At 37.2% G+C, this 26723-nt stretch overlaps 1 protein-coding gene across 3 annotated transcripts in view; it reads left to right on the top strand.

Annotated features, from left to right (window-relative positions):
• Window positions 1-23303, top strand: part of LOC146544409 (uncharacterized) — a 155121-nt gene extending 131818 nt beyond the window's left edge. The window contains exons 6-14 of one of the 3 annotated variants that reach the window (XM_085222146.1): window positions 7384-7506; window positions 11374-11503; window positions 15330-15390; window positions 17630-17758; window positions 18056-18079; window positions 19359-19382; window positions 20593-20672; window positions 21309-21387; window positions 21854-23303. In XM_085222146.1, the coding sequence (XP_085078272.1) occupies window positions 15345-15390; window positions 17630-17758; window positions 18056-18079; window positions 19359-19382; window positions 20593-20672; window positions 21309-21353 (348 nt within the window). In that variant the 5' untranslated portion in view covers window positions 7384-7506; window positions 11374-11503; window positions 15330-15344 and the 3' untranslated portion in view covers window positions 21354-21387; window positions 21854-23303. Of the gene's footprint in view, window positions 1-7383; window positions 7507-11373; window positions 11504-11580; window positions 14718-14802; window positions 15391-16857; window positions 17031-17629; window positions 17759-18055; window positions 18080-19358; window positions 19383-20592; window positions 20673-21308; window positions 21388-21853 lie in introns of those variants that run through there. The other 2 variants (XM_085222147.1, XM_085222148.1) reach the window with 2 other exon arrangements.
• The last annotated feature ends 3420 nt before the right edge of the window (window positions 23304-26723 follow it).

The raw sequence follows: 26723 nt of genomic DNA, 5'->3' as shown, positions 1-26723 counted from the left end.
ATTGGCTTACTTGTGTGTTAGTATGTCAAAATTCTATTGATTAAGTGTGTTCTTCCTCTTACCACTTTCCTTTTCTATCAACTGAAAAAGCTTAACTACCAAATATAGGAACAATCCTACTTAATAAAACTAAAGGTTCCTCTAAGCTGCTGTATATTTCCTCATATTCGCTAACTTTGGTGTTTGTCTAGAGATGAGGAACAGCAAAGATACAGCTTTACTTCATTACAATGCTGTCTCAACCTCCACCAATTTGTGGTCTGGGGACTTGATATGCAAGGGATGGAATTGCTGTCTTTAAAACAACTAGAATTTTCTTCTAAAGAATTACTGTTAGAATCCAGGAGATACTGCTGTCAAAATACTAGGTGCTTGTGTTTGTTTTGAACCTGCTACCTGTTTTCTTGCTGTGAAACTTTGCTAGTTCTTCTATTAGCCTGAGAGATGTTGGGGATTCCCCTTGGAATAATACAGTAGCATGCTTATATTCTAAAACGTATTCCCTGTGTTTTTTTTTTCTTTTTCTGATAATAACTCTTAAAGGTCTATCTGATTTTTGAGCACTGAGGTGGTGTTTTCATAGAAGTGTTTATTCTAAACAAAATTGCAGAAGTTGACAATTACAAAAATTCAAATTTCTGAGTATTAACAATCAGCTCAAAAATTGTAATTTTAAACAGAAAATAAAGGTTGTTCTGTTGTCTGGGCATCATTTTATGTTGTCAACATTGAATCTCATTGCCATGTTATGAGCCAGTCATTGAAATCAATATAACTTTTCTACAGTTAAACCCCGTTTCTGCTACCTTGAATAAATTTGCATAATCAGCAAAATATTCTCCTCTTTTCTTTGTCCTTCATAAATGAGTTAAAGGCTAGCAGAGAACTGCAGCGGTCCTTCGGCAATCACCCTCCAACGAGAAAACTCGTTCACTGTGACTGCTTTCTACCTTTTTACTAGTTCTTCACCCATATAGAGTTATTGATATCGAAATTACCTTAACTCTTCATTGTTTTCCTTTCATGTTAACTTATTTGGCTAATTCAAATGCTAGTGATTAGAACAGAAACCAACAGCAAGTACTAGCAGGGAAAGAGAACACTTCCGTTCGTCCCCAATAAGCCATTAAGACTTTCACTGCCCAGGAATCCAAGGAAGTCTGATCTCCAATCAGAAATATACGTGCGTCTTGTGGTATCCTCAGCAGGTCTGAGGATTTTTCTTCTCCTACAGAAGTATTTTAAGAAGTGTATGTTTCTAGCTGCATAGTGGGGTGATTTTGAGTCACAGCTTCAGTACTCCTCTTCGTGAGAAACTGCCCAGCATTCTTTGACGAGGAAAATTGTCAGAACAGATTTACAAGTTGTTCACTTAATTTTGTAGCCTTTCTTTTATCAGCAGCTTTATCAAATGCTCTGGAGGAATTGTATATTATGTACTGTACATATATATATGTGTGTGTGTGTATATGTGTATATATATGTATATACACTTCATACATACATATGTATGCCCAAATAAATGAAAAGCTTAATGGAGCATTTTTACTTCAGTGCTAGGCAGCTGCCATTTTTTCCTGCTCTAATGCAAGAGTGAATAATACAAATGTTTCTAGTCATTTTAATATCTTTTGTCAAACACAAATAAAGTATTTCAGCTTGTTTTGTAAAAGAAAAGAGTAAAATCCTTTGGCTGAAATACAAATATAAAGCAAATATATTTAGTAGATTCTTAAATGAAATTGGACGGGGAGAACAGCAAACATAGTTACTCTGTGGTGTTAAGCTCTATCTTAGCGTAAACGGGAGTTAGGGTGTTTTTTCCCCCATTTGATCCTTATGTTTGTCCTTTGTTTTGCACGTTGTATTAATTGTTAGTATTCCTGGAAAAGGAGTGGAATGTACAGAACTTGGATTCCATCACCGGAAAAACTGGAGGTCAAGGCAGTCATTCAAAGCTTTGAAGATGTGGCTTTTTTTCTGTGGATATGGGAGGGGAAAAAAATAAGTAAATACATAAAGAACTTACGAGTCTGTTACCAAAAAAAAAAAAAAAAAAAAGCAAAACAACAACAACAGCAAAAAAAACAACTCCAGCTAGTTTCCAATAGCTAAAGGAACAGATTTTCACATGAGGCTTGTAACAGATCCACAATCCACGTTCCCTTTGAAAGAGCATGCAATTGAAAGCAGTTTACTTTCAAGGCTTACGGAGTAACAAACGTGGTCTTTTTCTTCCCTATTTCCACATATTCCCATTTCTTAGTTTCAATTTTTGAGTTTTAGGGGCAAGGGAAAACACAGAAATAATTCACAAACTTTTGAGAAATTATTTTTGTCATTGTCACAAATGCTACATCTCACCACGAACATTTTTAATATAAGAAGGTCTGTTCAGGGAATGTGCAAAGGGGTTCCAAAACTCAGCCAGTTGTGGAATGGCAAAAAATTAGAGGGCCTGTATGACTTAAGACATCCTCACTGTTTTCAGCGTTCTAAGGCTGCATATATATCTCTCAGGGAATTTAGCACTGTATGTATATTTATAGAGGATTATACTTATGGTAATTGGATAAATGAGTTTGCAGTACAAAAAGAGTATGAAAATCTGGCAGCGTTACATATAAAAAGCAGGTTAGCATAGCAACACATGGACATGGTAGTGCAAGCCATGTTTCATCTCGTTATTTCAGTGTATTGTCAGTAATGGAATTTCCCTAGCTTGGGATTTATGGGCATGCACATAGGCAGAGTTCCTCACTGCCTTTTGCCTCCGTCAGCTCAGCTGCAGGATAAGCATCTCATATCAGGAACAGCAAGCCGGTGCTCTACTGACTGACTTGTCCTCTAAAAAAAGGTAACTAGTATACTCATCTAGTTTTACCTTCGTAATCTTCAAATTGTCAGTATGCCCGTGTTCTAATATAGCCAGAAAGAGCGTATGGCATATTTAAGTGGGACCTGCTATGACTTCAGTATGTAGTAAGTTGGCTTTTGTTGGAGATTATGAGTAAAAGTTACGTGGACAGCACAACAACTAAGATATCTTAGAGTACAAGTCAGTGGTAAGCACTTGCGTACGCTTCTGGTTTTGCTCTGCTTACCTTCTTTCCCTTGTGTCAGAACAATTTGCCATAGATACAAAGGTGGTTCCATGTGGGTTCTACAGCTCCAGTCTGTACTAGCAGTTTTCACACTTAGAGCAATGTTTGACTAATAATTCTAATTTATAAACCATCAACAATCCTAAAAACAGATTAGCCAGCTAGGACTTTTTGTGACAAATACCATGGCACTTTTCCACACCGAACCACATAAAAGGACTCTGGGTCAGAAAAATGCATTCATTTAGGATCAAGTCTTGCAGAAGTCCCATGATTGCCAATGGAACAAGAATAACAACCCTGTTGCCAGACTTTTTCTAGGCAGTGGGTGGCCATGGATATAGTGCTGTCCCTTCCCCCACCAACAGTCTCTGCCTTAGAAGTTGATTTCTGTTGAAGTCCAGCAACTGCAGTCTCAGGATAGCTGAATATCAGCCTGTACTTACATTCCTGGCTTGACTGCAAGGACTCTGACAGCAAAATTAACCATGACGGTTAACTTCACTCCTAGTATGGCACAAGACTGGGGGGAAAGCCTCAACAACTTTCTTTGGAGATGTATGCTGAGGTCTGTGACCAAGCATGCTGGAAGCTCTAAGCCACTTCTGTCACCTCCCTGATGCTGCAAAGATGTGTCCTCTGTTCTCAAGTCTGAGTAATTCATGTGAGCCAAAAGTTACGCTGAGTTACTCAGCAAGCCAGAGCTCTTATTCTTCTCATTCGTAAGAACCATGAGAAGCCAGGTTCCTGTGAGCTGAGGCTGATGGGTGCAGGCTCTCCTTCTTGAGCACAGACCCAGGCCCAATTGAAGGGGAACTACTTAAAAGCTATTGAGGGAGCCATGAATGGGTGAATAAATGAACTTGCTCAGTGAGCTCAGTACAAAGCAGGTAAGGCAAGGCCAAGACTTGGAAAACATTTAGATTGACTGTGGAAACAAGTGAGGATTTTAGCTGTTTCAGATACTTGGAGGAAAGAGTCAGGAAAGTGCAGCACTTGGCCTATCTGCAAGTTCACTGCAGTGGCTTCACAGTTGAGGCGTATGTTCTCCTAATCGGAATGCTATTTTTCAATTGAACAGAGCTTTCTAAACAAGCAGGCATTCTTAGGAAAAAACACAACTGAAAAATTGAAACAGAAGCATAATTTTGGAAGATGATGAAAGTTAAGAAAATGGGAAGGGACCAGAGGCATAAAATATTATATTTGCCAGGTCCAATATTTACTTCCTCTAGTTTCAGAGCTATATGATGGGTGGATGAAGGTAAATGAGCCTTGTTTATAGTAGGTTTATGTAAATACAGAAGAGCTTTTCCAGGACCTACATATATTCAACAAATATGCAATCTGCTGAGAATTATTACAGTAAAAATGTCAAAAGCTTCCATTAGATCAGCAAAATAAAAACCCTTGGTTCCTCAAACCCAGCCACATAGCCCCAGCTCATATGCTAATACCTTTATCCTCTGCTGAGACCCACATGCACAGAACTGTGCGATGAGACTAGCAGTATGCCCTGAATATCAGCACTTCTAGATGTTTCATATGAAGGGCCCATTTTCATGTCTTTTGAAGCTAACTTCTATATTTCACAGGCATATTCATAAGCTACATGCCGCAGTTCAGTTATGACTTTTCGGTCAAGCGAATTCAGACTTTTGCTAAACGAGTTGGCCCCATCCATTCTTTCTGTGCTTGCTGTGTTGTGCCAGCACCAGCGTTTGTACCAACGTAACACAGATTTCCCTGCCTGGGTACAGACAGCAAGAAACTCATTCAGCAGAAAACTAACATGTTGTGGAGTTGTTGCACAGCTGCATCTCAAAATCCAATATGTGACAGTCTTTCTTCACTGGTACCATCCTTTTTATGAATGCACTAAACGAAAAAATTACATTTGTTTAAACAAATGCAGTTCAGACTTAACAAATAAATACTGCAAGCAATGAAGACCATATCTGGCACGTACTGATACTTCGTACGGTTGGATTGCACAAAAGTAGCAGAAAGCAATTAGATTTTCCCCATGGCGAAGTCCCCGTGCAAACATAGTTCTCAGCTGTTGCTGGCATTTCATCCTCTTTCCTATGTATGTATAAGAGTAACCTTGGGTTGGGTGCAGGCATGGCACTGCTAAAGTGAAGCCACCTTATGCCTTATGCACCAATTATGCTCAGATGACATTTGCTCTTGGCTAGCAGAAGAGAGAGGATGAGAAAGGGCAAAAAGCCCATGGGAAGAAGTTGCAGAAGCCTGCAAGACCCTCCTCTAAGTTCTGTGTCCCAGATCTACAGCCTGACTCACAAAGCTTCACACAGCCCCTTCATAGTCTTCCCTGCTGAGCTGAACTGTCTTCCCTGTTGTCTTTGATCATTAATTTGTATACTGTAGTGTTCTGATTTTGTGTCTTGCTAATACAAGGATATATATATATATATATACATATAATGTGGATGATATTCACATGTGCTTTCACATTCTTTTCAGAAGGTTGTAGAGAAGTCTAGGAGATGCAATATTTAGCTGTAATTTTACATCTCCTTGGGTGCAGTGGAAAATGTGACTTTCATGCTTTTCTGTATGTTTACAGCTTCATAAATAACACACAGATCTGAATATGCTATTTTAAACAAAGTAGTGAAAATATGTAGCATACAGTGTCCAGTTGTTTTTACTTCTTTCAAGGGTAAGATTTCTTCTGCCTGCCTAATTTTTAACTTTGCTTAGCTTTAAAAATTCTTTAGGTTCTGTACCTCAAAGTAAAAGCACTTCAAAGTTAGATGAAACGTAGGTGAAGAAAGCAAGCATGAAAAAATGCTCTGTGGTATTGCTACTTAATGCAGGTTTCAGGGCTTAGAGTTTCAATAGACTTTTTACCAAAGTTTCAATCTGTGACAAGTTTAATATCCAAAACTTTATGAAATCTTTTGACAGAGCAAGCTTTGTGTTGATATTTAAAATGGGCAGAACTTTCGGTGTTCCAAGAAGACTTTCTGTTAGGTGGTGCTGTTTGTTTATAGTCCATCTCTATGATTGCAGTAGTATGTTTATTACATTTTAGCACTTCAGTGCTTTTATAAAATGAATCGTTGAAAAAAAAAAAAAAAACCCTCTGCTTCATATTTGTTATTTGTATCAAGCATATATATAAATAGCTGATGGAGTGTGTAAGTTGGACAGTTGTTAACTTCAGCTATTAATCCGATTAAAATTTTTAGGTAAATTTGCATCTTCTAGAAGTTAAAAGATAGATATGTATTCTCTAAGGATTGCTGAGCATTTCTGAGCCTGTCGCATGCATGAGGACTTTTGTCATAGCATCACTCAGAAACTGAAAGTCTGAATGTATTAAAAGATGGTGTGGTCTCTTTCTCAAAAAATGCAATTGGTGTTCTTGAACGTTCTGCTTCAATGAACCCTTCACACACCACACATGGAAACAGTAAAGAAGCACTGTTTCTTCCTTGAAATGGGCCATGCTGTTTCATTTGAAACAACATGTGTTTCTGCTGGGTGTTCTGTGGTTCTGTCTCAACAACATTACTCAGAGCTCAAAAAAAGCAGGTATCAGCCAAGGAACTTTCAAGTATCAGAGACGCCCATAAATCATATTTTCAAGAGGCAACATCCCTTTCAGATAGATACATAGTTATACATCTGAGGCATATGGGGCTTGAAAGAAATAGTTTAATCTCACTCTTAGAAAAACTGAGATGCCAACGGACTTCCAGTAACAAATCAAAGTCCCAGTAGAGGGCAAGGCCTCTGTCTGTACTGCTGAGGAGCATGAAACCAATCCCACTCCTCGTGTCTGTACCACTGGTGACCTCTAGTGGCCAACGAAGAGAAAAGAGATTCAAAGTTTCTGCAAAGCATTTCTTTCTGAGAACATGGAATACTGTAACTTCCACTTCATCGATGCTGAAATTCTGACATCGGTTTTCATTTTGCAGCATTTAAAGTGCAATGTATTTATATAGAAACATCGGGTATTTAATTACTTTTAAGCTTCGTTAGCAGCAAGGAATTATTCTGTTAAATTTTCTACTACAAACAGTAATTTACATTTGTTTAGTTTCTTAATTTATTTTGCTTTCTTGGATTATTGACAGGAATATATTTGGAGGGGGAGCAAAAATATTTATGCTAATTGTAAGAATATAGAAAATTATTGTAAAAGTGAATACGACATTTTAGTACAAAGCCAAACCACAATGAAGTTTATGTCAGAAAGCTACTTGCTATGTAAGAATATTAATATTTGGATAATCTGTTTCAGGCTTTTGTTACTACTTCACTCTCTGAAAAGGAATCAAACCTACATTAGAAACATCGTGCTTCGGCCAGTGCAGACTGCAATGCAGAGGCTCAAGATGACCTTCAAGCTACAAATGAGACTCAAGTAGGTAATGTTTTTTTTAACCAGTTGGAATTTTGCCAGGAAAATAGGGCACCTCAGTACTCACTCCTTTTAAATACTAGTCTAAGACCATAGTGGTTCGGAGCTTGAGGTTTTAGTTGTTACAGCATCTCTTTTGATATTGCACAATGTGGCGTGAGATCAGATTGTTGTTTCCTATAGGGAAACGTAAACATAGGAAAATATATCTCAAATATTTCCTTCACAACAATGTTGTTGAATGGAGATCAAAATGCAAGGCAATTCTGAACTTCCCAGCTATCCTTTCCATTATGTGAGCTACGGACATCTCAAAAGTCCAGGCACTCCATGTCACTTAAGGAAAGGATCTCAGCAGATCTCATTTCTAGAGGATATATGGATGTCTGTCTTGATTTACTTCACTCAAACTAAGTAATGAGAAATTTTCTTTGGCTTATGTTAACTTGGTAATGTGTAAATAAGAGGTAGTTTGTGTTGAACTGTCTTAACAGAAGTATGTTAAACTATGCTCTTAGGGGAGTTGCACTAGAAAATGATGAATGAGTTAATAACTGAACGTATGAATTAATACATTATGGTTATGTATTCTATTAAAAAAAAAAAAACAAACACAACAACAAAAAAACATACAAGATAAAGTACAGAAATCATGCACATAGCAGGGCTGGAAATCTCAGATTTCTCCTTCCAAGACTAATCAATATCAAGAAACGTTTTGCTCTCCCCTCCAGTCTGTCACTCTTAAACACTTTGATACACTGTAATCCAGTTTTAAACAACAGGACACTGGCATTGTGGACTCTCAGTCTTCTCATATTGATAAAGGAATTGAGTCTATGAGTGCTCTGAAATGTATTCTGTTGCAGAAGAGGTGGGCATTTGTCCTCTTCTCTGATTACATTTTAAAGGTGAAGGACCTAAAGATGGATTCATAATTGAAGATCCTATATGAATAAAAACATCTTCTTGCAGCACTATGTAAGGAAGTTCAGGGTTGCAGGCAGCCAGCATGATCAACATTTCCTATAGGACGGTAGCACACAGGCCTTCATCTCACTCATCACCACACAGACATTTGCAGAATTCTGATATTTTCTCCAGAGAGCAGATGTTTAAAACTCTTCGCTGTTTCAATTGTTTATTGATCTGTCCTGGGAGGGCTAGTGGCCTAGAGTCAGAAAACTTCAGGATTATAGTTACTGAGCATCTCTTGAGTAAAAGCGTGTGTGTGTTCGTGTGTGAGAGAGAAAAGGTGTGTAGGAAAAAAAGAAAGTGTACAAAAGTTAGTCTTCTTGGTAATATGAACCATACCAAATCTGTTTATGCACAGAGACACATAAATGCAATTTTAAAACCAGCATGTTGGGTCCCCAGGCCAAATATATGACTTCATACTTTGATGACTGTGGGCAATGAATGTAAGGCACTTGACTACAATTCTATAAGCTTTTTGCAGGTTATGTAATAAATTAACAGGACAGTGAATTACAATAGCTTGAAACACACAAAGTCCCACAAAACTTTTTTATTTTACTAAAGACACAGGACTCAGAACTCAAGAGGCACACCATTGGAAACAATACAGCGGTGCACTATACTATAGGTGAATACTGTTTCACGTGTCACAGAAAGGGAAGCGCACTGTGTTTGTCGATCCCTTTGCCTCTGAGGGCCTGTTCAGGAAGTGTGGTCTTTGCTTGCAACAATTGTTAGCTGTCTTACAAATCTACATAATGCACGGTCTTTCCAGCCAGGCTTACATGTCCATCATGACAGTTTAGAAGTGGTGAATATAACTAAGCCTTAAACCCTGTCCTCTGGCAGGTGCAAAGCAAAATATTCTGAGGCCCAAAAATGCAAACACTTTAGCTTCAAATTTGACATTTTACTGGAAATTAAATGTATTTTATTTCTTAAACTAAGTATATATTCATCTGGATCTGAAGGTTGGGAATCTATTTGGAGAACTAAAATACTGTTATGAATTAATAAGCTATTACACAGAAAAACTCAAGTAGTAAATGTGGTGGGGAGCATTGTTCAAGTACCTGGAGGCTGCCGGGTACCACACGCCTGTTGTGATAATAGCAGCCTCTTCTGAGGATTAAGAGAAGTTATTTCCCACTTTTAAGTTTTTGTTAATGACAGTCTGAACCTGAATGAGAGAAAAAAATCACAATACTCATTATCAGCGTGTATATAGATGATCTTGTAATTCTGAGACATTTGTGTGCATTTCCAGTTGGATTCCAGTTTCCTTCCAAATGCAATTTGACATTAAGTGGAAGTAAAAATGAAGCATGTTAGGACGTAGGAAACGGATCAGTCACAATTCTCAGCTAGAAAAATTTTCAATCAGAAAAATTAGGATTCTAACTAAATATATTCAAACTATATTTACTTTAATTAAAATGTATAGCTATCCTCCTGCTTGATCAGAAAAAAAGGAGGTCTCCAATTACATGAATTAACAAGGTAAAATAACATTAACATTTTGGTTAAAATTTCCTCTTCCTAATTTAAATCATAATTCAAATTTGTAATTTAAATCAGACTTGTCAGTTATGCATGTGGTAAGCTACTGGTTAGCAGAAGCATAATGTGAAGGAGAATTGTTGCTCTGCACCTCTATGGCTTACAGCAATAAAGATCCAGTGCTGGTCTCTGAACACTCAAGTGAACACAAACAAGGAATATTGTTTCAGGCACTCTCTGCCACCTTTTATTCTCCTGAATAACTGAGTGTATCTGAAAATTTGAAATAACAGCTCTCAGGCCATCTCAGAACTGTGCAGGCTCACTAAATTTCATTTTTATTATTGTAATTCGATTTAAACAAGTGAAAATAACAAATCAGGCTCAGTGGAATTAATAAATTCAATTACAAATAAGTTAAATTTAACAATGTTGCAGCCATCAAAATATGAAATGATTTACTCTCTAAACATTCCTACTGAACATCTGTGAGATCTTAGCTTAAAAATAGTGCAGCAGCCTCAATGGAAAATCCTTGAGAGTGATGACAGCTCAGATTTCACATGTATTTATAATCCTACATTTAGTTTATTTTCTCAGGATTTCTGAATTTGACAGAGACTGATATCTGAAAATAACTGACATGCTAGCTGTCAGTTTCTTCTTAAAATGTGTGGTCAGTAGATCAAGGGAACTGAAACACAAGGGGCTCAGTGTTATTCTCTGTTACAAAATACAGTGAGGATGAAGGATTTTACAGTTCCTGAATGAAATGCTCACTTGTGGAAAAAAAAAACACCTGATAGTGTCTCACTTCAATAACTTCTATATAGTGCTAATTTCAAACTACTACCTGCAGTCTGTGAGTGAAGAACTGTACCACTGTAAAACAAGCATAGAAACACAAAAATGAGGGTAGTATAAGGCTTCTGCTACAGGAGGCAAACTTTCATCTGTTTTAGGTGCTAGTTTTTTCACCACACTTGTGAAAGATTCTTCTTAAGAAAAATGGGATCATTTTGTGGAGTGACTTTGAAGGAATTAATCCAATATACATCTCAATCTTCTATGTTTCTGTTGGTGTTACGGGGCATCCATAGTTTTGGCAGGTAGGAGAAGCAGTACAGACCTAAATAAAACTGAAAATGCTTTGAGATAGAAATTTTGCGTTACACTCATCTGCAGTTTCTAGTATAAAAATGACCATTTTTTAAAATTGAACAGCATTTAATGTCCTTGATATATACATCTAGAACAATGAGCTAATGTAAAAGGCCAACATGTTATTTTCCATTCAAAAAGCAAAGATAATAAACAAAATATGAAACTGAAAACTAAGTATGACTATAAGTCAACCGTCTTACCCTTGAATAATTCCTTGTGACTCTACAGGAAGGCTCTTCAACCTTCAGAAAGAAACTGTTGACCAAGTCTGGGATTAGGACTCAATCAAGTTGCACCTGGGCTCCTTGCCTCTGTGATTCAAGGTGTTCAGAAAGCAAGGGAGTCCACTCTGAACCTCGTGAGTCAATGGTGGGATCCCTTGTATGTGCATGTTTAATCCTGCCCTCTATGCAGTAAATAATCAAGTGTATCCAGCCATTCAGAATCCACGTTATACCTATATTATATCTATAAATACATTCCAGGTTCTTTTTTTACGAATGAAGTGTATATAGTTTAGTTGTTTCCATCTGTCACCCTGCTTTTTACATCCAGTAGGCTCTGCATATTTTTTGAGAGAGAACCTACCTATAAGTTACTGCAGATCAGACTAGACAAAATTTCATTAACTTTCATTAATTCATTAATTTCTTAATTTCATGTCATTCATTAACCACTGAGATTTCAGAAGCCTGCTCTATTATCTCAGTAGTGGATGGTGGTACTGTACAATGCTTTGTATTGTACAGTGTGGTGTACAAGTCAACATCAAATGGCAACTAGCTCTGTGAATACATGGCAGCTTGTTCTCTATGGGGATAAGCTGTACTTCTTCAACGGAATTATTTGGAGAAAAAATTTAGTAGGGGTGTCTATAGGCTTCTTCCTTGGCCTTGCTTGCGAAAACGAAATATAACTGAACATACATGCATTTATGTACATGTAACAGAAAAAGAGACCAGTCAACTGCAATGTCTATGGCTTAACCTGCAGCTTGTTAGTTTGGGAAATATCTCACTTATTTTGTGTCTAAATTGAAGCTGCCTTGCAAATAGATCATTAAATGTGAAACAGTTTCTAATTTAATGGTTGTTACAGTTGTCTGTTCATAACAATCTGCTACTTTGCACCACTGCACATCTCCAAGCTATATACAGTAGTGTATATGAAAATCAGTGCGTGTGACACATGATGCAAAATGTTATTTGCAATCGTGTAATACTTAAGAAGTTTCTAAATATTTGGAAGGTTCTACACTACTGAAAACAGTAGCAATCAAATTCTGTAAGTTGAACTTAATCTGCTACGTAAAATGCAATCAGTGCTGCTAACAGTGCTGACTCACATGACCACTTTCTAGCATATTCATTCTTCAAATTGATTTTAAGAGGTTTGTTTAGAGGATGAAAAGTATAGTGTATTTATTTGACTTGACATAACAGCATTACTGTGAGGTACAGGAAAAATAAGAGGATTTTTCAACTTTTCTGTTGGCAATACTAGTCTACAAAAATGCAAAAAATTAGAACTTCAGGTTGTAAGTTTCTTGAATGCTATAATGAGCCATTGACAGATCACCTGACACTGAAGTCACTGGAAAGGCATTTAACTCTTCAGATATTTTGCAAGTTACTCCATAAGGATAGTTTCATGCTATTTTGCAATATTTGTTCACAGGAACAATTAGTATCAAGAACAGTTAATATTTTATAGCATATACAAGCCAGCTTCTTTATGCCTAAATGTTGAGACAAGCTTTCTGTCCCGTTCAGCTAATGTTAAATAAGATAGGATAATAGGCTATAAAAAGATAAAGGGCAACTTTTATAGTAGTAAAATAGAAGTAATGTCATTGAAACATTCTAACACAAATTTATTGTGGGATTTTTTTCAAGTTAGAAGCCAAGAAAACAAATGTGAAAAGTTAGGAGAAGAGCTGAAACTGAAAGGACATGTGTCACATTATGTCTAATTGGTTGCTGTAAATTAAAAGGGGAAGCAAAATAGCCTCCAGCTATATAATTATCTGGCCATCTAGCTGATACTGTTAGTTAACAACTGAGCTTTCCAAGCCACTTTGTAAGAGGAGGTAGTTAGAAAATATACATACATGCACCTATATATTCCTTTTTCTCTCTCTTGAAATGCAGTGTTTAATACAGTTAACTTTTAAAGTTTTGATCTCTATAAAGAGATCACAGTGGCTCTTGCCTACAGTCCTTCCTTTTGAAAGTGTTCATGTAACAGGCAGTAATTCGGGAAAAGTCATGACGTAATAGGAGCCAGAACCCTCTGATAAGTCAGGTGGCTTAGATGAGGGATATGTAAATGTGAGTTTTTTGGTATCATTTGAAAGGGGATATTGTCAGCACTGACAGGATTGTGTCAGGGAATAATGGATTTTAGAGTTTTACACTTTAAAACTGGGGGAAATGGAAGCACTGTTGATACACAGCTCCTCTGTGGTCAAAGGGAAGCTTTCTGTTATGTTTAGTTGCAGGCATGCATCCTACCCTTTTTATGTACCTTCATCCTCTCCTGTAGGTGTATTCAGCGTCTGTGGACAGAAAAAGTAGGCAAAATGGACAACTTCTAGACAAGTAATTGAGAGAGTCAGACTTTGGGCAAAAGAGGCCAGTCTCCATTAGGATTCCTCTGAACTGATGGACAGGCTTTGGCATTCCAGACATTCACAACACCTTAATGAGGCTCTTTCTCTAAATTGCCTCTTTCCATAGGCTGTATAAGAAGCATTGTTTTTCCACTTGTTAGAGTCTGCGTGGAAGCTTTTCTTAGTGTACACAGGAAATGCAGGAGATATTTATTTCTTACTTCAATAAAGGTAGACGAAGGTTTACTAGAAGAGACAGAAAACATAATTTAATTGGAGATACTCTTTGAAGAAAGTTTGAAAAAGTCTGTTACACAATATTTTGGGAGTAGTCTTTGAAAGAAAAAGGATGCATAATAAAAGTGGTTCTTGTAACTAGCAACAGACTTGGAAAACTCTGTCCCAGCATTTCTTAATGCAGAGGTCTGCTATGACCTGATAAAGAAATGTTCAGAAGAAAAGATAAGGCTGTGTACGCTGAAAAAATGACACTGCTAATGTAACATCATGTTGTCTCAAGGAGCGAAAGTGTTTACCCAAGTGCACGTTACCCTTGTTAATTTGCTTGGATTTGGTGCTACTCAAGGCAGTCTTACAGAAAGACTGTAAAAAGTTGTGGGGTTATATTTGTGGTTTATATTTTGGTGATACAGCAAACTTCTGAATAAAAGTTAAACCAAGCACAATTATGAAAAGGGATTTGTTTGCACCCGTGCTCTCAGAGCTAACCCAGCTAAGAAGGCTACTCTAGAATCATAAATCAGTTGGATTACAGACCTTAATATGGCAGTTGGCTGCATGAAGGTGTTTTTAAGCACTGGACAACTAGTATGGCAGTCTCCATGCAGAGACATTTTTAAATCATGTACTTTAGTTCCAGTTTGTGACTGAAAAGAGACGTACTTGAGGAGTAGTTATGGAAGGCATAATACTGTTTCGTTTAAGGATCCAGAGTAATTAGGTATGCGAGGAATCATTTAAACCTTTGCAAATTGGTAATGGTTTTCCTTTAAATACTTTTTAATTATGCACTGAATATTCAGGAATCTAGTACGAACTGTGACTAGTGCAAAAGAATGTGGTTGTCTTTTCTGATCAATATGCATTTCACTTCTGTGTGAAAGGAATTTACTTCCATCTGTGAAAGGATACCTTTTCCATGCTTTCAAAGTGCTTTAAGATCTTCACAAAGGTGTGATATGATAATAGCCTAACTACAGCTGAAGCATTTTTCTAACCATGCAGTTCAAAACTTGTTTTTATATATGAATAGAAGTTGTCATTTAGTTGCTGGCTTTGTGATATTTATGCTCTTTGCATATGTCACTTTGTTGCAAGTAAATTCTTCTTAGTACATCCAGAGTTTCTGAAGTTACGCAGCCAATGTGGCATGTAAGCCCTACTAATTACAGCTGTTTTTCAAAACAGTCCGACTCAGCCAATACGCAGCTCAGGAAATGATAAATGCAGCTGAATTAGTCCTTTGAGGTCTCTTGACTTGGAGGTAACCACCAAAGTTGTGGGGACTGTGACGTGGGGCTTCTTGTCTTCTGTCTTTTTTGCACTGTAACAGGTACAAAACAAAGAAATGACGATGTGTAAGACCATACCTACATTCATCCTGCTGCTTACAGGTGAGTGAAAATTTCTTTTTTCTTTTTTTTTCCTCAGCTTTACTTTCTCTTCAATACTTTCAATTTCTTTTTGAAGATACTCCTGTGTTTTTTGCTATCTGGTAGCTAATATAACGCAATCTATAAATCATTATAGATTCATTTAAGGTGTTTCTCCAGGCATTATTACATTTTCCCACATGAAAGATTACCTTAGCTACATCTCTGTTGGTAAAATAAAATTCACTTTAAAAGCATAAGTGCACTTTGCCATACAAATTTCTGCAGCATCTTTAATAATCAAACTTGAAGAGTAAGTCAGTCTGTTGTATTTGAAGAAATCCCTTGCAGGTATAGGAGGAGACTTATGCCAGTAAAAGTGAAGACTTCTTGCAGCATTTTATTTTCATTAATAAGTTCTAGAAATAAGTATTAACATCAGTAATGATCAATGTTCTCTCAGCAGTGGAACTAGAGAAATGACAGCACATACAGATCACACCTGTTACTGTTAGCGCTGGTACTTAACAGGAACAGTGGCAGTATCACACTGATGCTGCAAGGAAAGCAAAAACTGAATCATTTCATGTTTTTTAACTGTAAATACCAGGCTCTGCTACAAAGATTTAGTAAATTAATCAAGGAAAACTGAGAAAGGGTGGTATCACACTCTTTCATTAACTTCCTCCTAACTACAAAATTTGTACTCTAACAACTGTCAGGACTGCAGCCCTTTATTTCATTTTTTGTGCACTGAAAATATCAATGTTTAATATTCTGAATTTGTGACTGAATGTATTACAGTGAAGTCCCTTTACAACAAGTGCCTAACAAAAGGGCTTTATATTTAGCAGATAGTATTTATGACTGATTGTACCAGCTTCATAAATTTTCACTATAATACTTTTTCATTGGCAAAAAGAAAAAAATAGGACTGAAGTTGTGCAAAGGCATAACATACTTTCTTCTTTAAAACTCAGTCATGCTAAAGGCAGCAATAGACTGATGATTTAAGAAGGTGCTGGGAGGTGTTGAGGAGAAGTTGGTTAATGGACCTTCTTATCACGAGAGCACACATGCTCATGGGCCTAGCCAACAATTTATGCCAGCTTTCTTCAAAGGAGTTCATGGAGATATACCTATCTTTAGGCACATTCTGTGGAGTGGTGCTCTGCTTGGCAGGGTCCTGTAAAAGCTTCAGTGCCAGGGCAAGCTTTTCTCCTAACCACTGAGCAACTTAGACTCATTGCTGGAGAGAGCCAGCCTTCTCCTCTGAGTACTGTTTGTTTGTTTTTGTTCAATTGCAGTGTCATGGGTGCTCCCTTACAGAGAAGCTCTGGAGGTTATGCTATAATGCTAGGAAGAACTTTTAAGTTAACAAGGGCTCATAGGAGATGAGAATTATGTAAGGTGTTTGAGGATGTTCATTTTTCAAATTTATATATACGTCTAGGAATATCATGTACCACTGCTTTGTTGCTCTTTCAGAGTCAATTACTTCCTCTGTGGAACCTCCTGAAACTTCACTTGTTAAACTTACCTCCCACAGAAGAGTTTTTCTTTTGTTTTTAACGTCACAACTGTGACACTGCAAGAAAGCATCTGCTTACTGTTCCAATCACTTTAAAAGTGTATGTTTTTCCTATCTTCTTATAATTCAGGTAAAGTTAAGGGAAAGTATCTTTCATCTCTCCTCAACTCTTCTTTTTTATTAATTTGCAATTGAAGTTGAACAGGAAATGTGTAAGGCAGGCTGTTTTCGTCTGTAAACTAAAGAGACATAATGTATTTCATCTGTATTAAAACGATCACTTGCCATTTAGAAAGCGTAAAAGGCAAGAAGTGAGAAAAAGGAATGAATATCAATAAACATTCCAGGCAAATTTAGCTGCCCTGTCCTTTCAAGCCCCGTTAAAGCAAATGAAAATGGTTTTGTTAATTTTCAAAGTGCCCAGATATAGTAAAAGCTGCAGCTTTGCTATTTTTCCTTTGTGGATTTCGTGTTCTTGGTCCAGACCATAGAAATACTGCAATATCTGAGGAAAAATTTTAAGAAGTCTTTGAATTATTTTTTTTTAAGCAGAGAAAAAAATAATATCTTAATTTCAAACAAAATATTCATACAGGAAAGATAGATGAAGGCAAATATTGCAAATGCAAAATAGAAGCCAAGTTTGAGCAACATTTTATAGCAGTAGTTGTGAGCTAAACTTAATAAATATTGTGACATACTCCAGAAATAGTTTTGTTTAATTTTTAGGATATTGTGTTAAAAATATGCGTGTTGCTGCAGCGGAGTCAGAAAACAAGTCAACATCAATGTTACCTGATTCTTATACCCCAGAAGCTTCTCAACAACCAACAACAAGTAGCTACATTTCAGATTCAGGTCTGTTTTTAATTCATTGTTTCCTCCAAGTCCTGACTCAGTCCTTTCCTCATTGTGCACACCTGAGCTCTGTGATACTACTCTTTTCCCTGTTTTTCCCCCTGGCTGACTCTTGTAGAGTCGTCCACTCTTTCTGTGCCTGTCCTGCTGTGTCTCTTCCTGTTGTTTGACTTTTGTGCTTCTTCATCTTGACGCTGTCACTGTGATGGAAGTTGCTTTTCTCAGCTGCCTATCACTAAGCCTACTGCCTAAGCCTTGTGCTATCAAAGTTTAAATGTTTGCTCTCTTTTCTTCTAGACTCAGGAAAGTACGACTCAACAGGTAAGACGGACAGCACAATCAAAGTTGATTGCATCCGTGTGGGGGCCAAGCAACTTTGCATCTTTTAGGGACTGGGCAATAGCAGAAACACTAATGTTCCAGGTATAAAGTAAAACCTATTAGTTAAAATAGCATGAATTACCGCTGACTGCAATGAGCTAAGAATGCACTTACCTTGTCTCTGCTAACAGATGGGAACTTGCTAATTTGCTGGAATAATTGTAGCCAAATCTCATGTTTAAACTGATGTGCAGCATGGCATAGCTACAGAAAGACAGGGAGTTGCAGGTGCCTTGACCTTGTTTTGTTCAGCATTATGTCATTGGCACAGGGTCAACTCTGTGGTCTACTCACAGGGGAAAGCACTTAGAACTGAGGCAGTTTGGTACCAAGATGTTATGAGCGGAACTCATCAGTATTTTATCAGTATTTTCTCTGTACTCTAATGTGTACTAAATGCTGAGCAGGCTGCTGAGAGTTCACTGGCTGTGCCTCTGCCAGTGCTGCTGCATTGAAATAAAGGTGAATATGGGATTTCTATACTGATGTGCCTTTTGTCTGCACTTTCTACTCAAAAGTTGTGAACATGAACCAGTTTACCTGCAGTATAACCCTATGATTGATTTAAACAGGCTGTATTTTCAGAAGTGGAAGGTAAAAACAGAGAAAGTATTTGTGGCATCTCAAATAACGCAGCCTAAATAATTGTCAATCAAAAAACAGAAAATAACTCATTCTGTTTAAAACGTCAGATGCTTTTCTTTTCACGGTCCGTGGATAGCTTGGAATCCTGTGCTAGAGGAAGAAAACTGAAGAAGGTCACAGCAGAAAAATTCCCTCCCACCCTGCCTCAGTGTCATGTTTATTTCTCTGTGGGTGCAAATGACTGATCTGCTTGTGGCGGGATCTGAAGAAAGCCAACTTTCTGACTTGGACTTGGTTATGCTAATTGAAAATACATGTAAACATAGAGCTGTGAATATATGAGAATATACGACTGTGAATATGTTACCTGCCAAACAGATAAAAGACACGTAAAGAAGAGTACACAGAAATCAGCCTACAAGTATAGTGAATGTTGTTGCAAAGTAGATAATAGCCATAACTGATTCTTTTGGAAGAAAGTAATGAGTTAATTTGTTTATACCGCTTAAGTAAATTTGGTGCTTTGTGTCAAAAAAAAAAAAAAAAAGGGTAGGGCAAACAGCTTTCAGCTGTATTATGTGCAGTTGTACAGTTTACTTGTGTTTCTAATTTTCATTTTCTTTATTTTTAACAGCAGAAAGTAGCGCATCTATATTAGGTAGGTTGGCAACTTCAATGCATATAATTCTGCTTAAATATTTGTTTTTTTTACCCAAGTTTTGAATTTCCAACTTCTACTGCCATTAGGTAGAGGGAACAAATGCATGTATAGACTTGCATACAGTAGACTGAAAAAAAAAAAACTTTGCTTCTATGACAGAGTATTAAAGAAACTCCATTAATTGCAAATCATGATATTTCTCTGTAGATTTATTTGAGTAATAAGAATATCCTTGTAGCAGTCCAAGCCATGGTAATTTGCTTTCTTGATACAATAATTATTGTGTAGGACTTTTTTTCTTTGAATAAAAGCTATAGCATCAGAGATATTATGAGCAGTGGTAGCTGTTGATGTTCTAACACTGGAAATAAATATCACATTGTGATAGAAGAGGTAAAGTCCATGCAGTGTTATTATATTGCATTCACAAAGCTGTTTTGAGACCAGAAATAAATGTTATTTAACCTTTCTTCATTACTTTAGTATTAGCATGTACTAGCAGTAATGTCAATTGAAAATAACATTAACATAATTATTAATGTTTATTAAAATTTAACTCAGCTTTTTGTTTATATCGAGAGCTAGACATGATAACTTTCCTTTGTGTTATGTATCTAATTTGTTGTACTGTTGAATCACAACCATAAAGGGAGGAAACATAGAAGGAAAAGACTAGTCAAACAAAAGTACCGCGTTACTTAAATTCCTGCAAAAGCAAAGCTGAGACTGCCTTGGTCTTAAAGTGTTCCAAACATTTTCGAGGTGGAGTCACAGAATTTCTTGAGAAAATTGCAAAATCTGCTTCATTTTTCTATTTTCCAAATAAAAATGAAAACTCTAAGGAAGGCCTTGCAAGCTCTCTCAAATCGAAATTTCCCTTAGAAATGTTGTGACTCCTAGTATCATTTCTTGTGACTGAACAGATGCTTTAGAATCTACCAGAGGTGAGTTCTGTGGAGCTGATTTATTGCACTTTAATCTAGATAGAAAATTTCTTTGCACTGTGAAAAAACCATTGACTATAATGAGCTGTAATATGGTTTACTTAATTCTGTACTCAGACAGACTTCAGTGAGATTTTTGTTGGAAAAATAAGGCATTTCCTGTAGCATTTAGTGTTGCATAATTACCCATCACCAATGAAAGTATTTACATTTTTCCTTTTCGTAATGATTTAGTCACATATAACTTTCTTTTTGTTCTTTAGTGGTAGGACTCAGCATTTTCTTTGTGGTGATCTTTATTTGTGTAGTTATTGGTGTTTGGAACGCTCGGAAATTGTCGAAGGTAAGTTTCTCCTTTTGCAGATTTGTTTATGTGTGCTCTACGTATTATAGAAAATGGTGTCAAATTTCCAGTTTTTTGACTTTTCACTTTGTTTTCTGGTGCTCATGTGCACTGTAGTTGTTTCTCTGCTGGGATTGTTTGTTTGTTAGTTTGTTTGCCACTGAATGGCATTCTTAAAACCAGTCATTTTGTAATCAGCGTTTACTTTACCATACATGAGCTCCCTTCCTGGACAGTACCTGGTTAAATTTTAGTAGGAATGGTTCCTAGTTTGCAATTTTATTCTCCTTTAAATGACTATTTTTGTCATTAAAAGTCCTACATCGGATGTGACAGTTCAGCAGTTTGAGTGAGTTTTATCTGACTGAGCTACTTTGGATGCTGTTGTAACCATAGTCTTATCTGTCATAAGTAAATAATTGCTAACAAAATATTATGTAACTTATCTAATAATAAGAAAAAATACAGTAGCACTTAAGGTGCAAAAATATGCTACTGCATTATTAAAACAAGTTAATATATGGAAAAAATACGAGAGCAACTATAGCTATCATTATATTGAAATTGTTGATCTTGTGTTTGTGTTGCCTAGATGCATGCTACAGTGATAATAACGTAATTGTGTTTCTTGAACAGCAAGATTCATTTGACATTACTTCTGCCCCATCCGGTGAAGCTTAGATGACTTTAAGAACATCATGACATGAGAACCAATGTGAGTTGCCATTTGAAAGAGCACTACAGTGACAGTGGGAAGCTGTTGTGGGACCATTTGGTCTGTGTACCAGCAGTTTTACCAGCAGTGAGCGTTTCAAAACACTCCAAAATAAATAATTTGGAATGTCAGTTGACAAGAAAGCCCAGTCACCAAAAGAGTGTCGGTCAGTTTGTTTAGGTAAAGCATTAAAACTGGGGGAAACGTTGAAACCAGGGTAATTCTTAAACACCATTTTAGCTGGCATGCATTCACTGTAGTGTAACAAGGGAAAAGTCAAACTGCTGCAGAGTCCCAAGCGTTAACAAACCCTTTGCTCGTCAATACCTATTTCATACTATGGGAAACTTAATCATTTGTGTTTTTAGTCTTTACTGAGTATTTGATGTGTTATGTATTAACTGGTGTATATTGATCCTACTAATTTTCCAGTAATATTTTCCTGTTTCTCTTCTGTCTTTTTCAGGAGAAAAGAAGAAATGAAAGTCTTATTAGTTGGCAGCTATTTAGAGGGCCCTTCCACAAGAGCGGAATATTAAAAATAAATAAATCATTGAAACTAAAGAGATCTTAGTTATACAAGTTGGCACACTTAAGCTATGTCTATACTAATGAACTAAACTTGGCACAGGAATATTGCAACTCTTGAGACTTAGCTGGAATAATCCTTGTTTATGCCTGTGTTGTGTGTTCAACCTATTGGGAACAGCTCCTAGAAGGCTCTAACTTCTAAGTAACAGTCAAGTTATGTGAAGGAACAGTAGTACTCCAGTAGATGGGAGTTTCCTAGATGTTGTTTAATTTATTACTCTAGATGCATAGCCTTATTGTTTAATGCTATTTCTAAATGATCTCTTTGATGTATCAGTCATTTAGGGACAGGTATTTTCAGTGATTAATTAAACCTAGCCACTGCAAACTTTAATTTACTCACTGCACTGTGTTTGGCTGCTGCATTGTAACTGTGTAAAAAGCTAATCACTTAAATGTAAGTCTTGTTTTCATAAGCTTATTACAGTGTCTTAGGCTGGAGTGTAAATCTACACTTGAACTGCGTTACATTTTCTCAGTTTGCAGATGCTCCCATGGAACAGAATAACAGAATATTCTCTCGCCTTGACCTTAGGCAAAAGATAAGCATCCACACTGATTGATAGTGCAGTGTAAAATCATATCCTGGCATGTACTTCTTAGAAGCTACGTAAGTTTAATTGTGTGAAACCCGTATTGTAACAAATCTACTACCCAAAATCTGTAGCCTGAACAAAGACATGCTATTGTTTTCAGCACATCATCTGTTTTATAAGAGAGGGAGTAAGGAAATTTCAGGAAAAACTATTTTTATAGAATGTGAAAAATATGTTAATAACTAAATGTTACTGGAAGGATACCACCATTATTTTCCTGATTGAGTAGCAATTACCGTGTCAGAGACATACAGCAGCCCGTGACTATGATGGGGCTCTGCCTGAGCAGTGTGGGCAATGTGGGGAAGAAGGGACAGCAGACATTTGCCCAAAGAGCTGCCTTGCTGTAGCGTCTCAAGAGAAAGAGGACTGAAGAGATAAGTCTGAGGCAGACTGAGGTTGCTTTATGAAAACATTCCAGTGTGAGCTTTAGCAAATGAATTTTATTTCTGAATTTGAGAGCCTGTTCTTTGAGACAAAATTGTTAGTATGTTTGTACCTCATATTTTTCTGTAAAGATGAATACTTTTGAGAGCATGGAATGTGTAAGTCCCACAGTAATGAAGCTATACTGAGAAGTGTAAATGAAAGAAATTACAGATGATGTCTGCAAATCATACCAAGCCAGTTATTTTTCTAGTAACAGTAAAGGAGAATGCTGTGCCAGCTTTCAGTTTGAGTTGTCAATTGATGTTCTATGCAAATAAAAACATACTTTACATAAATTTACTTCATGAGTAAATCTTTTCACTTCAATACATTACTTCATTTACTTTATTTCAGTGAAATAAAAAGTCTCTGTGCAAATTAATGGCTGAAAGTTAGCCACTTTTCCTATTTTCCCAATGCAGAAAGCTGTTTTCTTATGTTCAGTTATGAGTTTAAGAACGAGATAATTATATGAACTGTCTCTGCAGCAGTACTACTTAGGATGGGAGGGTTGTGCTATAGCTGCCTCGTGGATTATTTTTTTAAATATACACCTTATGTGATTGTGTCTTTTTTTCCCATTAAATAGAAGTTTATTATATGCTTAAATGCCTTCCTAGATACTAGATCAAGGGTGCAGTAGACAACAAACTGAATGTGGAAGAAATAAGAACAAATATTTTTCTATTTTTCAGGAATAATTAATATAAACCATGTTTATATTGCTTTTTATTAGATTTTATATTATTAGGTGAATGACTCCACTTTTGAAAATGTTTTTGTAGTGGCTGTATTTTATCTGATCTTTTACATAACTTCTTACTAGAAGTTCCTACTAGAAGTTTAATTACTTCTTACTAGAAGTTTAATGTACTAGCTCTTATTTTGTGTTCACTTTTTGTTATTGCATTGTTTAATATGTTTGTATAAAATTCCCTCTAGCTTGGGTGACCAGTTCTGTGAGAGTGGATGCTGAATACTTAGGCAATGAAGTACCTGTGAACTTGAAATTATTTGTGTAAATGAAGCCTGTGCAACATATGGCCTGGCACATGCACTCACAAAGCCGTTTGCTTGGCTCATCGCACTGCAATTTCATTGTGTTTTGATCAGCAGAGACTGTCATTACATACGGATGGGGTAGATGACAGTAGCAGCTTGCTGCAAAATGCCAGGGAGGCAGTATGAAAAAGCAAGTTTAAGCATTAAGACAGGAGAAAAGCCTGTGGAGAAAGACTTGTGGGTCCTGGTGGACGAGAAGCTGGACATGAGCTAGCAGTGTGCATTTGCAGCCTGGAAGGCCTATTGTATTCTGGGCTGCATTAAAAAAGGGATGGCCAGCAGGGAGAGGGAGGTGATTGTCGCCGTCTACTTGGCTCTTGTGATGCCCCATCTGCAGTACTGCGTCCAGGTCTGGGGCCCCCAGCACAAGAAGGACATGGAGCCCTTGGAGCGGGTCCAGAGGAGGGCTACTAAGATGATCAGAGGGCTGGAGAATCTCTCCTATGAAGAAAGGTTGAGAGAACTGGCTTGGAGAAGAGAAGGCTCCTGGGAAGCCTCATTGTGGCCTTCCAGTACTTGAAGGGAACGTATAAACAGGAGGGGGAACGGCTGTTTACAAGGGTGAATAGTGATAAGACAAGGGAGAATGGTTTTAAACTAAGACAGAAGAGGTTTAGGTTAGATATTAGGAGGAAGTTTTTCACACAGAGGATGGTGATGCACTGGAACAGGTTGCCCAAGGAGGCTGTGGATGCCCCATCCCTGGAGGCATTCAAGGCCAGGCTGGATGTGGCTCTGGGCAGCCTGGTCTGCTGGTTGGCAATCCTGCACACAGGAGGGGGGTTCAAATTAGATGATCATTGTGCTCCTTTTCAACCCAGGCCATTCTAAGATTCTGTGCTTCTATGACTGTGCTGTGTCTCTACTTTGGAAATGAGGTGAGTGTTCCTTGGAAAGCTTGAGTCGTTTGGCAGGGGGCCGAGAGAGGTTTAGGGTATATGGAGGGGGATTCATGCTTGTGTATAAGAAATACTGATTTACAAAAGGCAGGGATGTGAAAATCAGACAAACAGTACATGGTAACTATGGTTTGATGGTTCTTATATTGGTTTGATTGGTAAACCTATTCTAGATTAGTTTATTCATGCTTTTTTCCAGTGTACGAAAGATGAGAAGTAATTACCTTTATCTGCAGGAGATAAGTTTTTGATCAGAGAATAGAGAAATCTTTTTCAATATGAGAGGAAAAAAGCTTACTACTTAATCTGGCTTTGGAACCTTGTTTGGTGCAGATTATGTTAAAAAACAAATTACACAGAATACCCCTACCTCCACTACAGTGAAAAGAAGGTTGTGGTAGAGTGTCTGCAGGTCCCAAATAACGCAGCAGAAAGCTAGCTCTATTTATGAATAATTTGTAAGTGAAAAAAACCTGAGAAATCACCTCAAAAATTCTGAAATAATAAACACAGCCTTTTCCAACATTGCTTTATGGATTGGAAGACAGTAAAAATTCATTTTCCCACTTCTCACATGTCCTTTTCAGACAGAACTCAGGAAATCAGAGCTCCCAGGAGAGGCTTATTCTGGATGTCGTGGATGATTATTATCCTCTCTGTCCTAGACAGCCTGATAATTTAAATGTGTTTCAGTATTGATCATGCTAAGTAATTTGTGCTCTGATCGTTCAGTCCATACATATATACGTTTCCTGAAGCATTCTATTTTAAGCCGTACCCTGCAAAAGTTACTAACTGTGTTAATTTTTTACAGTGATGATCACTGTTACCTACTCACTTTTGGCAGATAAATAGCATCTAGTTACAGGATTTTTTCAGAGGTTACAGTGTAACCACAGAGTAACTCCAGATCTGCAGAACCTTGATAAGAACTGCTAAGTATTGCGAATTTCCTTATAACAGGTGTGTGTGTGGTAAAATACACACACTGAAAGAAAGTGACTGTTACATTTTCATCATTGTCTCAGTGTAGATGTTTGTTAACGACTGCTCACAACAGCAAGCGAGCAAAAATTCGGAAGTGGAGATAGGAAATATATCTACTATGCAGTTAAGGGATCAGCAGCTTTTTTGCATAATTTACAGGCTTTAGTACTGAGTTATTTCATGCAAATTTTGACAAGTAGCTTACATAGATTTACTAAAACTTGCTTTAAATTAGCAAAACCTTTCTGGAAGCAAGAAACAAAACTGATTCAACAGTTTGCAAACATACATTGATGAGTTGTATACGCTAATTCTGATGAGACTGTGTATGGGAACTGTTAATCATGGCCTGAACCTCTGATAGACCACCTGAGGCAAGCAATGAGTCAGCCACAGGAGCACACGTGAAGGCAATTCAGCTGTGTGATCAGAAGGGCTGGAGCCTGGCTGCACCTCTCCTAGATCCCATTTAAGAGCTGGCTGCCACTGAGGAAGGATCTCTTTCTGGAGATTGCTCCTCGTGGAGTTTATTGTGAGCCTACAAGATCGGTGAGCATTTTTTGTTTATTATCTTTTTGCTGTGGTAATCCTACTTAGCCTAACCTTTGTACACCTGTTGATTGTACAGACTGGATATCAGCAGCACTGTGAGTTCTTGTGCCTCTCTTTTAACTAGAGGTTCTGTCTGCACTGTAACTTCTCAGTGTACACACATGTGCTGCTAGTATAGGATGCTAATGAGGAGTGAAATCCTGGCACTTATTACATTCAT

This window comes from Meleagris gallopavo, chromosome 4 (genome assembly GCF_905368555.1).
Source record: "Meleagris gallopavo chromosome 4, MGAL_WU_HG_1.1, whole genome shotgun sequence".
Taxonomy (NCBI): Eukaryota; Metazoa; Chordata; class Aves; order Galliformes; family Phasianidae; genus Meleagris; species Meleagris gallopavo.
Note: the sequence above shows the minus strand (reverse complement) of the source record. Positions and strands in the feature narration are given on the sequence as shown.